The sequence below is a fragment of the Pistacia vera genome, unplaced genomic scaffold (genome assembly GCF_008641045.1).
Source record: "Pistacia vera cultivar Batoury unplaced genomic scaffold, PisVer_v2 Contig277, whole genome shotgun sequence".
Classification (NCBI taxonomy): domain Eukaryota; kingdom Viridiplantae; phylum Streptophyta; class Magnoliopsida; order Sapindales; family Anacardiaceae; genus Pistacia; species Pistacia vera.
In genome coordinates, this window is record NW_022196087.1 from 1,495,505 (window position 1) to 1,510,539 (window position 15,035).

General features: G+C 34.4%; 1 protein-coding gene, 1 non-coding gene and 1 pseudogene across 2 annotated transcripts; 1 reads left to right on the forward strand and 2 right to left on the reverse strand.

The window, feature by feature from the left end:
- Nucleotides 1-1,307: 1,307 nt before the first annotated feature.
- LOC116133937 lies at nucleotides 1,308-3,923 on the reverse strand (annotated as a pseudogene).
- Nucleotides 3,924-11,652: 7,729 nt separating this feature from the next.
- Nucleotides 11,653-13,854, forward strand: LOC116133938. Its single transcript, XM_031419602.1, has 4 exons — nucleotides 11,653-11,758; nucleotides 11,843-13,219; nucleotides 13,331-13,444; nucleotides 13,562-13,854. The coding sequence occupies exons 1-4, from the start codon at nucleotides 11,653-11,655 to the stop codon at nucleotides 13,852-13,854; spliced, it is 1,890 nt and encodes a 629-aa protein (XP_031275462.1).
- LOC116133962 lies at nucleotides 12,088-12,194 on the reverse strand. The gene has a single exon (XR_004128626.1). It is a non-coding gene; the product is annotated as a small nucleolar RNA R71 (small nucleolar RNA).
- Nucleotides 13,855-15,035: the final 1,181 nt, after the last annotated feature.

Consider the following 15,035-nt stretch of genomic DNA (forward strand, 5'->3'; position numbering starts at 1 on the left):
ATAAATTTATTGATTTTTAAGAATTTTAATAAGAGTAATTTATTAATGAGTGATACTATATACGCATCCCAACAATGAAACTATTAGCCCCTATTTCTATGTAATATCTAAAATTACCCTTTTAATTTTGTATTTTTCTCTTTTCTTTTTAAAAGTTTCAAGACATTTTTCAATTCATAATTGCTCTAAAACTAGTGTTTCTCAATACTACTATCTATATAAGAGTTAAAAATTACTGTAGGTCTTTTTATATTTATTTTTGGCAAGGATTTAAATTGATTTAGGGAATTATGGTTTCTTGTGTCAAAGAAGTATACTCTATTTATGTAACAAGTCTGTGATATGCCTTTACGAAAAGAAATTTTATTAAGAGTTAAATTAACAAATTTCCAATACCGATAGGATATTGATTCTACAGATTTCAGATAATTTACAATTTCACTCAAGAGTAGGAATAAGAATTTGAATAAGAATTAATTTATTGATTTTTAAGACTTTTAATAAGAATAATTTATTATGTTTACAATATTACTTCAGCTTTGTTTGTGACGCTGTAGATGGTTGGTGTGCTCGAAAATTCAATCAAGGTTAGTTTAACTTTAGGNTCTACAGATTTCAGATAATTTACAATTTCACTCAAGAGTAGGAATAAGAATTTGAATAAGAATTAATTTATTGATTTTTAAGACTTTTAATAAGAATAATTTATTATGTTTACAATATTACTTCAGCTTTGTTTGTGACGCTGTAGATGGTTGGTGTGCTCGAAAATTCAATCAAGGTTAGTTTAACTTTAGGTGTGAAAATCAGTATTTAGTTTCATGTTGAGTGTATGCACGTTTTTGTGTATTGAATTCTTTTATGTTATTTCGAACAATGGAAATGAGAATGACTTTATTTCATGTTGACAGTATATGTTAATCCGGAGTTATAGTCGTTCTTTAAATTAATGTGTTGTTGCCCAGTTGAATTGAATCCTTGTTTGGCTTCTTAATCAATCCAGTGTGCTACCTACCATATATTTCAATAATTTTTGCTGTTGTGTTTTTTTTCGCTTGCTAATTTTTGATCAAGTGACTTCTATCTGAATTACATAGAATGTTTCGTGGTTATCATCAATAGAATGAATGAGATGGGAACTTCAACCTTTCCTAACATGGTATCTATAAATTTATGAACACTATACAAAGGTATGGGTTCCCAACCTATTGTGTTTTTGGGATCTATCTTTGATGGAGAAGATGATATCTTTATATATTGTTAGGCTAGAGACCAAGTTACTCCTTTCCATTGCCTTTAACCTTCCATCAAAGATCAAGAGAGGCAGTTAAATAACTCCTTTAAACCACTTTGAACTGCACTTTGAACTGCATAATTGCATAATTATGGCATGTAACCGCATCAAGTCTTACGAGTCCGACTTCTTTTGCAAGTTTCTGTCAGGATAAGTTTAGTCCATGGCTGGTTTTGGAGAGTTGCAACAACAAACTCACATGCATCCTCGTTAATTCCTTTTCTCGGCTCTACTGGTACACTGTTGATAATCAGAAGTTAAAAGCAAAGGCAATGCATCGCAGGCTCTTAGCTGCCATACCCTTATTAATTGTTCCAATTTGCATTCTTTCTTCACCATCAATGACTTTCATCGTACCACTTATGTCATAATAATGCGAACACATGGCCAGTATTATCTCGGCAGCTCCCATCCAGTGTGTGTGAACAACCTTTTCGTTGATCCTCCTCATCAAGACACCACTTCTCTTTTTCTGATCTGAATTAAAGGCCTCTACATGGATTATGTCACAATTTTGTTTTGACACATCCAGGTTCATTTCCTAGTCTAACACAGCCCAGGCAAGTATTGCTTTCTCAGTTTGGACTACTAGATATCTCAGGCGGTGTTCTAGAGTTTGACTGATAAACAGTACCCATTGTGTTTAGACCAACCCCTTCTTGTAGCAACTCATAAATGTTAGCAGCTATATCCGTATCCTTCAATGCTTCTTTTCCAACCCAAAACCCTGTCACTTTCATTTAATTCAATGTAAGCGTGCCTGCTTTGTCTGAGCAGATTGTTGTGGCGGATCCGATCGTTTCGCAAGCAGAGAGTTTTCTAACCAATGCATTATCTGCCATCATAAGCTTCACAGAGTATGCCAGAGTGAGAGTAACAGCCAGAGGCAAACCTTCAGGGATTGCAACCACCACTGTTGTGACTGCTGCAGCAATAATTCTCAGAACTGCATTCATTACATCGTCAACCTTTGACTTGCCGCGGTTGAATTCTCTGTCTCCTCTTTCATCTGTGGTGTTGCCTGTGAAGTAACGAATCAACATAACAAGAAGGACCAGCACAGCTACTGCCAATCCAATCTTTCCGATATAGGAAGTCAGCTTGCTCAGGCGAACTTGCAGTGGAATCTGCTGATCCAAGTCACGGCTAATAGAACTATCATCTCTCCCCATGCCGTTTTCATACCGACAGAAGTGATGAGCATAGAACCATAACCATCTGTGACCTTTGTGCCAGAAAGCAAAAAAGGATTCTTGCTGCCATTGATCTCAACATGGTCACTTTCACCAGTCATGCTAGATTCATCCAACTTCAAGAGTGACCATTTCAGAACAACCCATCAGCCGGAATTTGATCGCTGATCTTCAGACACATAACATCACCCACTAAAACTTCAAAGATTGACACGGCTTGGCGCCTGCCATCTCTCACTACTTCAACTTTTATGTCACCACTGTCATCAGAAAGCTTTTCAAATTGTCTATTTTGCTTAAAGTTACTCGCGGCAGAGACAATTACAACAAAAAACACAGCAAATATAATACTGCTGCCATCAAACCGCCCTTCTTTCAAGCCATCTTCTTTAATTCCGAAGGCTAGATAAAGTACTGCACAGAGTAGAAGAATGATAACGGTAGTATCTTTGAATGCTTCATAAACAAAACTAAAAAAAAATTTGCATCTGCCTTTTAATAACAGTTTTGACCAAAAGCATTCGCTCTATGCAGAAGTTGAGCCTCATTACCTTGGACACTATTCTTTTCGTCGGTTCCAAGAATTGCAGCAACTTGCTTCACTCCTCCAAGATTACTCAAAGATTCGAAGTTCTTCTCTTTCACCATGGCAGTGAGTATTTTCTCATCAATGTCGAGAAAATTAACTCCAGCGTCTACCGATAACAATGGCAACATAAGAGAGGGACCGCAAGATTTGTTTGTTGCTATCTTTGACAAAGAAGCAAGAGCCCTGGTGAAGCGAATGACATCAAAAGCCAATCGCCGCCTTCTTTTTTGGAGTTTTGCCAGAGCCAAGAGACTTCTTGGTCACATATTTCTGGTTCGTTGGGTTTTCGAAGCTTCAAAGATATGGTAATGGAGGGCTGAAAATGAATACCCCTGACCCAACCAAAAAAAGAAAAAAGAAAAAAGAAAAAAGAAAAAAGAAAAAGAAAAGAAAAGAAAAAAATCGAAAAGCCAGGAAAATGCAAAACCAAGAACAAAGCAAGAAAGAAGATGAATTCAAGAAAAAAGAAAGCGAGTAGCTTTCAACAAAAATATATCAAATTCAATTAGTTGGCCAGTAAAGGATTTTGTAAAATCAAGAAAGAAAAGTGCAAAGGAAGTTTCAGTAAGAAGAAAATACGGAATCTGGAATTTTTATTAACTAAATTCTGTTACAGTTCATAAGCACTTATATAGCCATTGTTACTTATAAAACGGCAGTGCTTTTAAATTCTATAATTACACTTAAGCCACGTAGCTTGCACAATCATTACAAAATAGACCCAGCTCCTCTAAAACTACTCTGTTTCACTTTTTCCTCTTGCTTAACATTTCCCCTTAAACTAGATGTCTACTTTGTTTAAACTTTCTCAGCACCTTTGCTTAACATTTCCCCTTAAACCAAACATTTTCTAATTTTTCCATCACCAAAAACACAGAAGTTCAAACTGAATTTTCATTCAACTGCAGACCACTTCTTATATTACAGCATCAGACCACTCCTTATATCATAGCATTAGACCACTCTTTATGTCACAACATCAAGTAAAAAAGAGCTGAATTAACAACAATATGCAGTAAAATATGCCTCTAATTTACTTTCCAAACCTGGGTTGACAGACAACAAGATAGCCACTAGTCCACTTGAGTATAATACTAAGCTTCTGGCCATTGATGGTTCTCCACTTGCAGATGCAACTCTTTATCGATAGTTAGTTGACAATCTCATTTATCTTACTGTCACCAAGCCTGACATTTCATATGTTGTTCATCTGGTCAGTCAGTTTATGAGTGCACCTCGATCTACCCATTTTGTTGCAGTTCTTCGAACTCTACGCTACATCAAGGGTACTCTGTTTCATGGTCTACACTTCTCATCCCACTCCTCTCTGGAGCTACGGGCCTATTTTGATGCAGATTGGGCTGGTGATCCTACTGATCGTCGCTCCACCACTGGTTATTGTTTCTTACTTGGTACTTCTTTGATTTCATGGCATAGTAAGAAACAGTCTGTTGTTGCCCATTCTAGCACTGAGGTTGAGTATCGCACTCTTGTTGATACGACATCTGAACTTTTGTGGTTACACTGCCTTCTGAAAGATATGGGTGTTCCTCAATCATAAGTTCTCCTATTCACTGTGATAATCGTAGTACCATCCAGATTGCACATAATGATGTGTTTCATGAACGTACTAAACATATTGAGATTGATTGTCACTTCATCCGCCACCATCTTCAGCAGGGTGTCCTCCAGTTACATTCAGTTTCTTCTGAAGATAATCTTGCTAATATTTTTACGAAATCCCATCCACCTGGTCAAAATGGTGATCTTGTTTCCAAACTCCAGTTGACTTCGCCACCAAGAGTTTGAGGGGGGATGTTAGTATATATATTAGTATCTTATAATATCCCTAAAATATATGATTTTTCTTGTAATTATGCTAGGTTTGAATCTTTCCATATAGTGTATTTCCTTATTAACTTTGGCCTTCTCCACTATATATAAAGGTCTCCTTTTTATAGTTTAAAATACACAGAAATATACAATTATATGATTCCTCAAAACTCTCTTTATTTCAACATTTGTGACTCTAATAGTTCAGGCATGTAGCTCGTTGGTAACAAAAGAATACGTAAACCACCACAAGTTGGCCTGATGATAAAAGGGCAAAGGGCTATCTAACATGGTCTCCTAAATTCGAGCCTTCTTGATAGTGAAAAAGCAAGAGAACGATCTGACATAGTCTCCCAAGTTCGAGTCCCTACGGTTGCTAATAGGTGAGGTCATTGGAGTTCTTATTCAGCTGGTAGTTTCAGGGTCTTGAGAGATTAGTTAAGATGTGTATAAGTTGGCTCAGATACCCCCGATCATTTAAAAAAAAAAAAAAAAAAAGAATATGTACCCATTAGACATGATGATAACAATCGCATATTTGGACTAGTTTTCTTGGAAAAAAATTCGTTATGATCGCTGAAGTTTTGGTTATAAGACTATTTACAAGTTTAATTACAAAATGCTCAAACTTTTTATTTTATTTTCAAGATCTTTCTCCATGTCGAAACATTAGATATATGTTGTATAAGAAAAAATAATTAGTATTATTTATAATACATGTTATATTAGACTAAAAAATTTCGCTAAGTTCCCCCTTGCAATCTGAGTTCTTTCAAACAGAACTCAGTACTGTAGATAACCAGTCAACCACATTATGGTTATTAGTATCATATGATATGCGATATATATCCTATGATATGGGTCGCTAATGATACGTATTAGAGAATATATCCAAAATCTTTCAATACGTTGATATGTATTCTATGATACAATATGTATTAGTTTTTATCCTTAAAGATATCGATATGACTTTGTTAATTTGGGCCAAAGGCTCAAAAAAAAAATTTGGAGTTGGAGCTGGGTCACCCAACCCATCTAAATTTACCCATTTTGTATGGAGAAAGTGAAGAGAAAGATATGTTACCCTTTTGCATGATAATAATAACACAAGTGAAGATATAAATATTGGCATTGATCTTGGAGATGATTTAAATGATTGAAATAGAATGATATAAATTCTTAATTTTGTGATTAATTTTATTATATAATACTATAATTTAAAGCCAATAATATTACAAAATTCGTTAATTAATCTTGGTGATGATATTAATTTTTAGAAATTTATTATTATTTTAAAAGACATATCTTACGATACATGATACGATTCGCGATTTGACAACTATGAACCACATGACTTTGTTGATCTTCATCAAATAATGGTTGGAACCCTATTAACCCTGTAAGCCACACTTGCATAAATAGCACCAAAACTTCTTTCTCCTCAAAATCTTAGTGATTTCATTAACATGCCTTCTATAGATATCTGTATACTTTATTCCTTCAATGTGTTGGCAGATCTATGTATTTCTCAATTTGTTAAAATAGTTCTGTTGAATGTAATCTATTAATTAACCTAGATAAAACTACATATTAATAGTATATATTATTACAATAAAGATAGATTGACAAACTCTTCTCACAAACGTGACGTGGTAGTTCGTAATTGATCATGTAGGACCCATTGTTGGGCAAACAGGATCCATTGGTCAGCTACCACGTCACGTTTGTGAAAAAAAGTTAGTATGAAGAGTTTGTCAGTAAAGTATTACCTATATTATTATTACAACACCATTGTTTAGAGAGAGGATTATTCTTTTAGTTTCTATAACCTATTATGTATGTCCAAGTTGTACACCATTAACCACAATATCTTATAACTTTAATTAATTTTTGCGGTATAGCTCATTGAGAAAGAGACTATCATTAATTATTTCTTAGTCTAACCAAAAGTTTTTATTGATCGATCAAGTACTATATATCTCTTGATATCGTCATAGGTAAATATGTTTTTGCTATATATTTTTTGTATGAAATTTTGGACAGATTTAGTGGAGATCCAGATCCTCTCAGAAAATTAAGAGACATTACAATTTGCTAATAACAAAATTAAAGAACTTTCGTGTATGCAACTGATGAGCGTGAGCATAACCCTGGAGCCTCAAGTGAAATTCTGGGTTTGCCGATTGGCTTCCACCTTGGTGTGCATATCTTAAACCTTTCCCTCGATGTTTCCTGCACAGCTTTTCTGTCTTGCTTCTTGAAAATACTCTTTCCTTTCTTGTTCATATCTTTCAATATCAGATCAAGTACACCAGTTATAAAAGATATATCTCTCTCAGTCTTTGCTTCATGATCACCATTACCTTCCAAGTTTGCGCGTGGCTCGCCATTCGGATTCGAATCTTTGATTATCTTTGTCCTCCCATCTGCCGTAACTTTCCATCTTATAACTAGCCTCTTCCTTTCACCCTGATCAGTAGGGTTTTGATCAGAACCCACTTCATCATCGAACCCTTTGACTTCAATGGCAGTAGTGTTTTGGAAACCTTTCTTCACCTCAGTTTCACTGGAATCCACTTTATAGCTACTCTTGGCTTTCTCGAATGTGTGTTTTGCAGGCTCAAGGGCTTTCTTTTTATTTCTTCTAACCGATTCAAAGTTTTTGTTGATTTTTGTGTTGGGTTTGGTTCCGGCTTTACTTGGGTGGCATGGAAAACGAATACTTTTGCCGGCGGTGGCAGTGCCAGTGGCTCTGTGTGAATTTGATGAATGATTCTGAAGAGAAAGAGAGGGATAGTGAACTTTTATCTTCACCATTCTGAATTTGCAAGAAGAAGAAAATAATGATGAGAATCAATTAGGGTTGTCGTGAGATTATGGGAGTTGTTATATGTATATATATAGATAAGCTTGATGTTTCCTAAACCTAATAAGATACACATTATTGTATTTTAGTTAAACTCAAAATCAATATTTAACAGATAATTTATTAATTTAATTATCTGAAATTTGATCAAATAATAAAAATCTTATCGAAGTTTCTGAAAGAATTCTATACGAAAGATGATTCCAATCGTGTAGCCCTGAGAAAACTAAGGTTGGGCTAGTTTTTGAGAAAAAGAATGGCTATATTATTACTAAAGTTTGGTTATATGAGACCATTTAAAAGTTAATTAATTACAAAATTCTTTAAATTTTTTTATATAATTTATACTTTCTTTTTAAACTTTTTATTATAATTTCAAGATCTTTCTCTATCAATAAACATTTAAAAGACCTCTAATTGTAAGAAAATCTATTATTTTTATGAAATATATTTATCATAATTCTTTTTTGTATATTTAAGTTTTTGTTATAATAATAATAGAAAAAGTGTACAACATACGTTGTATTATATATTTTACCCTAGATAAAAATAAATACGGATAGTATATTATGATTAGAACACTATCCTTCAGAGGGAGGATTAAAAAGCTAGATTTGTCTTGCATGCAACTCAAAAAACAAAAAAACAAAAAAAAAAAAAAAAACAAATTACGAATAACATAGTTTATTTTATTATTTTGGGTAAGATTTTTGAAAAAGTTGAATTAGGTAGTTATTACGAGTAGCATGTGAAAATTACAAAAACACCTCCCAAGTTTGTTAATTAGCTAATTATAAACACCCTTATAATAAAATATTAAAAATTAACAAAAACACCTCCACCCACCCATTAAATGTCTACAGCCGGCCACCACTGCTAGAATGTGATTGGAAGTCACCGTAATGATGCACGACCGACTGGATTTGGCCTATTGTACGTCGATATTGCAACATTCGGTCGTTAACGATGGCCAAAGATCTGGCCGTAAATGGTGAAATTGGATCTTAAGCCTTTGATGTGAAATTGGTGGTAAAAGGTCAAGGAGAATCAAGAAGCAGAAAAGGAGAGAGAACCTTTTTCCTTAATACACTTTAAGATTTTGTATCTTTAGGATTACTTGGATGACCACTTTATGGATCCAATTGGTAGTTAGTTCAATCTGCAATTTGGATACAGTATTCTATTATTTTGCCAAATTGTGATTCATAGTATAGGCTCAATTAACACTTTTTAAATTGTTGTTCTAGTTGTGTTTCATCAATATAACTTTTTAAATTGTTGTTTTAGTTGTGTTTAATCAATATAATATATTTGCCTGCTAGCTGTTTCTGGTTGTTGTACTGCTTTTCATCCATTCAAATAATTTTGACCAACAAATACTTTTTTTTTTTTTTTTGATGCAGAATGGACACTGTATGAGCAGGTATCAATTGCAGCTATGGACTGTCAGTGTCTTGATGTTGCGAAGGTTTGTTCTTCCCTTTTTAAGTTTTTCCTTTTTGGATTCTTTTCAATATTTTTTGTGTACTGTAACAAAGTGATTATAGATTTGGTTTAGTTCCATGATTTAGTTTCTCAGAAATGCTAGTTGAACCACAAAAGTGGTTTCTACTTCTGGATATTGTGTTGCAATGGCTATCTGCTGCTGGAAATGCATTGTAATCATAATTTCACATTGATTTTTGTATTGTTTGGACAAAATTTCTACTTCAAGCCTACTTCCTTAAGTTAGCTTTTTGATTCTGTAAACTGGTCCTTTTTCTTTATCATTGCCTTGATGTTGCATTTTTCCAACTTATGTACTTTGCTTATTGGTAGGTTGTTTTTATGAGATTCTTTCTTTAATTTCACAGGACTGCATTAAGGTTTTGCAGAAGAAATTTCCAGAGAGCAAAAGGGTTGGTGAGTTAAACAACTATTTTCTCCAAATTATTACATTTATGTCTTAGATTTAGACTGAACGTCCTCAAGGATGTCAGCCCATCGGTAGGCTTACCGGCCATTAAAGGCATCAGCATCACCCTTCACTTTATGACGAGTTATTAGCCCCTTAAGCCACTCTTGCATAAATAGCACCAGAACTTCTTTCTCCTCAATGGTGGATTCTAAAACCTTGGTAGTTTCAATACCTTGAGTTCTTTTTCTACAGTAATTTTTTTATTTACATTGTCTCTTCAATTTCATTATTTTAGACTGAAAATATAATTTGTTAAGAATAAATTAAACTTTCTAGGCTTTGCAATCCTTGTGGGTTCGACCTCGTTGCTTATATTTCTATACCCCGATAGACTCAGTAAGCTTGCGAGTACTGATAAGTTGCATAAATTTAGTGTTTTTAGGTTTGTTTTATAGCCTTCTAGTTAATTTCTCATTTGTTTTCTGTGTTTTGATGTTAATTTTTGTTAAGTTTGAAATATGAATGGTCAGCTATTGATTTGAAGAATTTTTGTAATTTTCAGGCATTAATTGAGTAGATTGGAACATTGGAATGAAATTGGAATTCAAAGCTTGAAAAAATTGAGATTAGCTGACAAGTTTGAAGGTCATGGCCTTGCCTTGGTGGTTTACCACGGCCGTGGTGGTGGAATGAAGATAAAATAATGAGGACAGGAAACACTATAGCCTAGGCTGTGGTGACGTACATTTAGACACGGTCTGGGTCGTGTCGGGCACTTTTATGGTTTTTATTAGTTTTTCTTTCCTTTTTCGTTTAGGACTCTTTTGGGTATTTAAGGATAATTAAGATTACTCCTTGGGAGGCTGAATTTTACCCATTCTTGGAGAGAGATTATTGTGTAACAAAAGAGAAAGGAGAATCAAGAATAAAATTCATCAAAGAGTTTGTTTTTACTTTTTCAATATGATTTATTTCTTGGATTATATTCTTGTTTCTTTTATTATGAACTAATTTTCTCAGGCTAAGACTAGGGTTAGTCTATCTATGGATCTGTGATCAATCTTTTACTCTTTGGTCAGTGAATTATTTTTCTAATGATGAGTTTATATTATGTGCTTAATGCTATTAGGAACTTGATCAATTTCTGATAGAATTGTTTTGTGTGATTGAGACCGAGAGGAGATATCACATGAGTGCTCTAGTAATATAGGTTATGGATTAATTGGATAGAGAGATATATGAATTGATACATGCAATAGTCATAGGCATGATTAACTTGTGTTGAAAGCTAGAGGATTTCACAAAGCTTAATGCTCATCTATTTCATTAAATCTATATAGAGATATCTAGGTTGTGAAATAGAAGTAGAATTAATATTGCTTGAGAAAGAATATTGGTTAATCTAGGAAAACCCTTTGTCACATTAATTAAATAAATTCATTGACCATAGTAAATTGAGCGGTGCAGAGAAGTCATAGATGAGCCTGAAGTCTTAGCCATTTTCTCTCATTGAATTCTTAATTTTAGTTTTACTGCAATTCGTTTCTAATATTTTAGATTTTAATATTTTTAGTTTTAAAGATCACCATTCTAAGATTTGATTATCTAGATAAACTTAAGACTAATTAATTTTTCAGTACTTGTTTACGCAATCCCTTGGGTACGATAACCTGTATTTTATTATACTATATTACTTGAGACTAGTATACTTGCTAGTAGTTGTTGCAAACGACACAACAAGTTTTTGGCGCCGTTGCCGGGGATTATAGGTAGGCAATATTGAAATCATTAGTTTAGCTTTACTTTAGATCTTGTTCCATTTTTTTTTTATATTTATATAATTTTTTCTTTTTCAAGTTCTCTTGTTTTCAGATTTTCCAGTGTATAACACACACTAGACGAAGATTGGAGATTCTTGAACCTTTTGATCCAGAAATTGAGAGAACAATATGAGCATTGAGAAGAAGGCAAACAAGGAATATGACAGACAACAATAATAATCAAGAGGATCCTCTACTTTTGGAGAATCTCGAAGACGGTGCAGCTCCACGTTCTTTAATGGATTATACAATGCTGTCATTGAGAGGCACTGCTTCTAGCATTAGAAGGCCAGCCATTGCAGCAAATAACTTTGAAATTAAATCTACGATTATTCAGATGATTTAGTCAGCCTACCAATTCAGTGGTTTAGCCCACGAGGATCCAAATGCTCACATTGGAAATTTCTTGGAGATATGTGATACATTCAAGCAGAATGGTGTCACAGACGATGCAATTAGATTGAGACTGTTCCCTTTTTCCTTAAGAGATAAAGCCAAGAATTGGCTAAATTCTTTGCTTGCAGAATTTATTACAACTTGGGATGCATTGGCTCAGCGCTTTCTAGCTAAATATTTTCCTCCCTCTAAAACTGCAAGGATGCGTAATGATATCACTAATTTTATGCAGGTAGATGGAGAGTCATTATATGAAGCATGGGAGCGTTACAAAGAGTTGTTGAGGAAATGCCCGCATCATGGATTACCAATTTGGTTACAGGTACAAACTTTTTATAATGGTTTAATTCCTGCTAATCGTTCTATAATTGATGCAGCTTCAGGAGGCACTATAATGAAGAAGACACCAGAAGCAGCGTATGAATTATTGGATGAGATGGCTTCAAACAGTTACCAATGGCAGTCTGATAAAGCGCCACAAAGAAAGACAGCAGGATTATATGGAGTGGATGCAATCACAACAATTTCTGCTCAATTGGAAGCATTGAACAAAAAGATTGGTAATATGAGTGCCCCAATCATGCAAGTGAAGAGCACAAGTTGTGATCTATATGGAGGAGACCATCTTAGCAATGAATGTCAAGTAGGTAACCCTTTTGCTAATTCTACTGAAAGTACTAATTATGTTGGTAATTTTCACAGGCAACAACAGGATAATCCTTACTCCGGTGCTTACAACCCTGGTTGGCAAAATCACCCCAATTTTTCATGGAGCAATCAAAATGCAATGAAACCACCACCTCCGAGTTTTCCTCAAGAAAAGAAGCCCAATTTGGAGGAACTTGTGACAAAGTTTGTAAGCTCCACTGAAGCAAGATTTCAGAATCAAGAAGCTTCGATCAGAAATTTGGAGACTCAGATGGGGCAGTTGGCAAATTTGATATCAAGGAAAGCCCAAGGAACGTTGCCTAGTGACACAGAGAAGAATCCAAAGGAGCATGTGAAGGCAATTACACTAAAGAATGTCAAAGAAATTGGGCATAAAGAACAAGAGAAAGAGGAAGCACCTAAAGTGCAACCAGACAGCATTGCTGAGAAGTTGTTTGTACCTAAGAAGATAGTGATTCAGCCTCTTTTCCCTCTTGCATTGAAGAAGCAGAAAATTGATCAGCAATTTGCAAAAATTTTAGATATTTTTAAGAAATTGCACATTAATATTCCATTTGTAGAGGCTCTTCTTCAGATGCCTAGCTATGCAAAGTTCTTGAAGGAGATCCTTTCCAACAAGAGAAAACTGGAAGAGCAAGAGACAGTAAAACTCACTGAAGAATGTTCAGCAATTTTGCAAAATAAATTGCCACCAAAATTAAAAGATCCAAGGAGTTTTACAATACCTTGCATTATTGGTTCACTTTCATCTTCCAAAGCTTTATGTGATTTAGGTGCTAGCATTAATCTAATGCCTTTATCTATTTTCAGAAAATTGGGACTTGGAGAACCAAGGGCCACCACAGTATCTCTACAACTGACTGACAGATCAATTAAATATCCAAGAGGTATTGTGGAGGATGTGCTTGTCAAGGTAGATAAGTTTATTTTTCTTGCAGATTTTCTTGTGTTGGATATGGAAGAAGATGTTGATATACCTCTCATTCTTGGATGACCATTTTTAGCCACGGGTAAGGCATTGATTGATGTGCAAAGAGGTGAGCTAATTCTTAGGGTAGGAGATGAAAAAGTAAAAATCGATGTTTTTAAAACTGTAAAACACCCTTTAGAAGATAACACGTGCTTTAGAATCGATGCTTTTGATCCTTTGGTTCATGAGTATTTTCAAGATAACAGGTATGAAGATCCATTAGAAACTTGCTTAATTGATTCAAAAGAAGATGGAGGGGAGAATAAGCACCTAATTGAGATTGTAGCAAGATTGGAGGCCGGTCCACTTATAAAAGGGTCATGTTAAAGGATAAAAAGCTTGCAGAGTCCAGCCTTCACCACAAGGTACCCCGTGTCACTTTACACAACCGTGGCATAAAAAAAAAAAAAAAAAAAAAAACCTAAAGCCTATCATCACAATTGTCAATGACTGCTTGCTCATTCGTGGAGCCACATTTGACCACCTTATGAGCCCAAATTCCTAGTAGTTTTGTCCTCCGCTTTAGGGAAGTTTCTGTCTCTCATTTTTCAGGTTTTTTTTTTTTTTCTTCTTCTTCTTTTTGTTTTCATGCACTGAGGACATTGCATCTTTTAAGTTTGGGGGAGTGGGGGTTTGTTTTTGTGTCGCCTTATTGATGGTTTATTTCATTGTTTGGTGTGTTTGTTTTAGGAAGTTCTTATTTTTTTTTTTTTTTTTATCTTATTTTTGTTTGGTTTGTATTTAGTATTTGTTGTATGGGTAGTATGCTTATGCTGTTGATACAATCCCAAACGAAACTTTGTGATATCCCCAAGAAAATTTTTTTTGCTCTTTGTATGAACTTGGTAATCACTTGGAGTAGTGATAGTATCAAGTCTGAAAGGATTCAAACATGGTCATATCTTAGGAAATGCTGAAGAGTATGCAATTCTAGATGGTTATGCAATTATGGTTGATTACATGATTTTGTTGTGTACCAGCCGAGCCTTGTCTTCACTCCTTACCCTCTTAAAAAAAAAAAAAAAAAAAAAAAAAAAAAAAAAAAAAGTGTGCATATACAGTCTTGAAATAAATTAACTATGCTTATTTGTTTTTTTTTGAATGAACTACTCCGCTATTCGAGCTACTTAGTAACCAGAGTATTCATAAGACCCATGTTTGCTTTTGCGTCAAACTGTAGCTTGAATTATGAGTATGCAAAACACTTTATGTGTTGTGACGTGCTGAGTAACGGGGGCATTCATCACAATGTGTGCATTCGGTGTAAAAAGGTATGCGACAATCTAAAGAAGCCTAGGAAAAAAAAAAAAAAAAGAGAAAATAGCAGGGGGTAAAATATAAAGTCTTGGTGAGCACGACTGGGTTGGGAAAGATAGAGTTGCACAATTAGCTGGATTGTATGTTTGGATGCATGAAATTATTTAAAGCATGTTTGCCTTCTTCCTTTATTTTGAAGTGCTGCGAATCCTCGATGATTATTGAGTTTTTTTTCTGATATTTCTTTACTC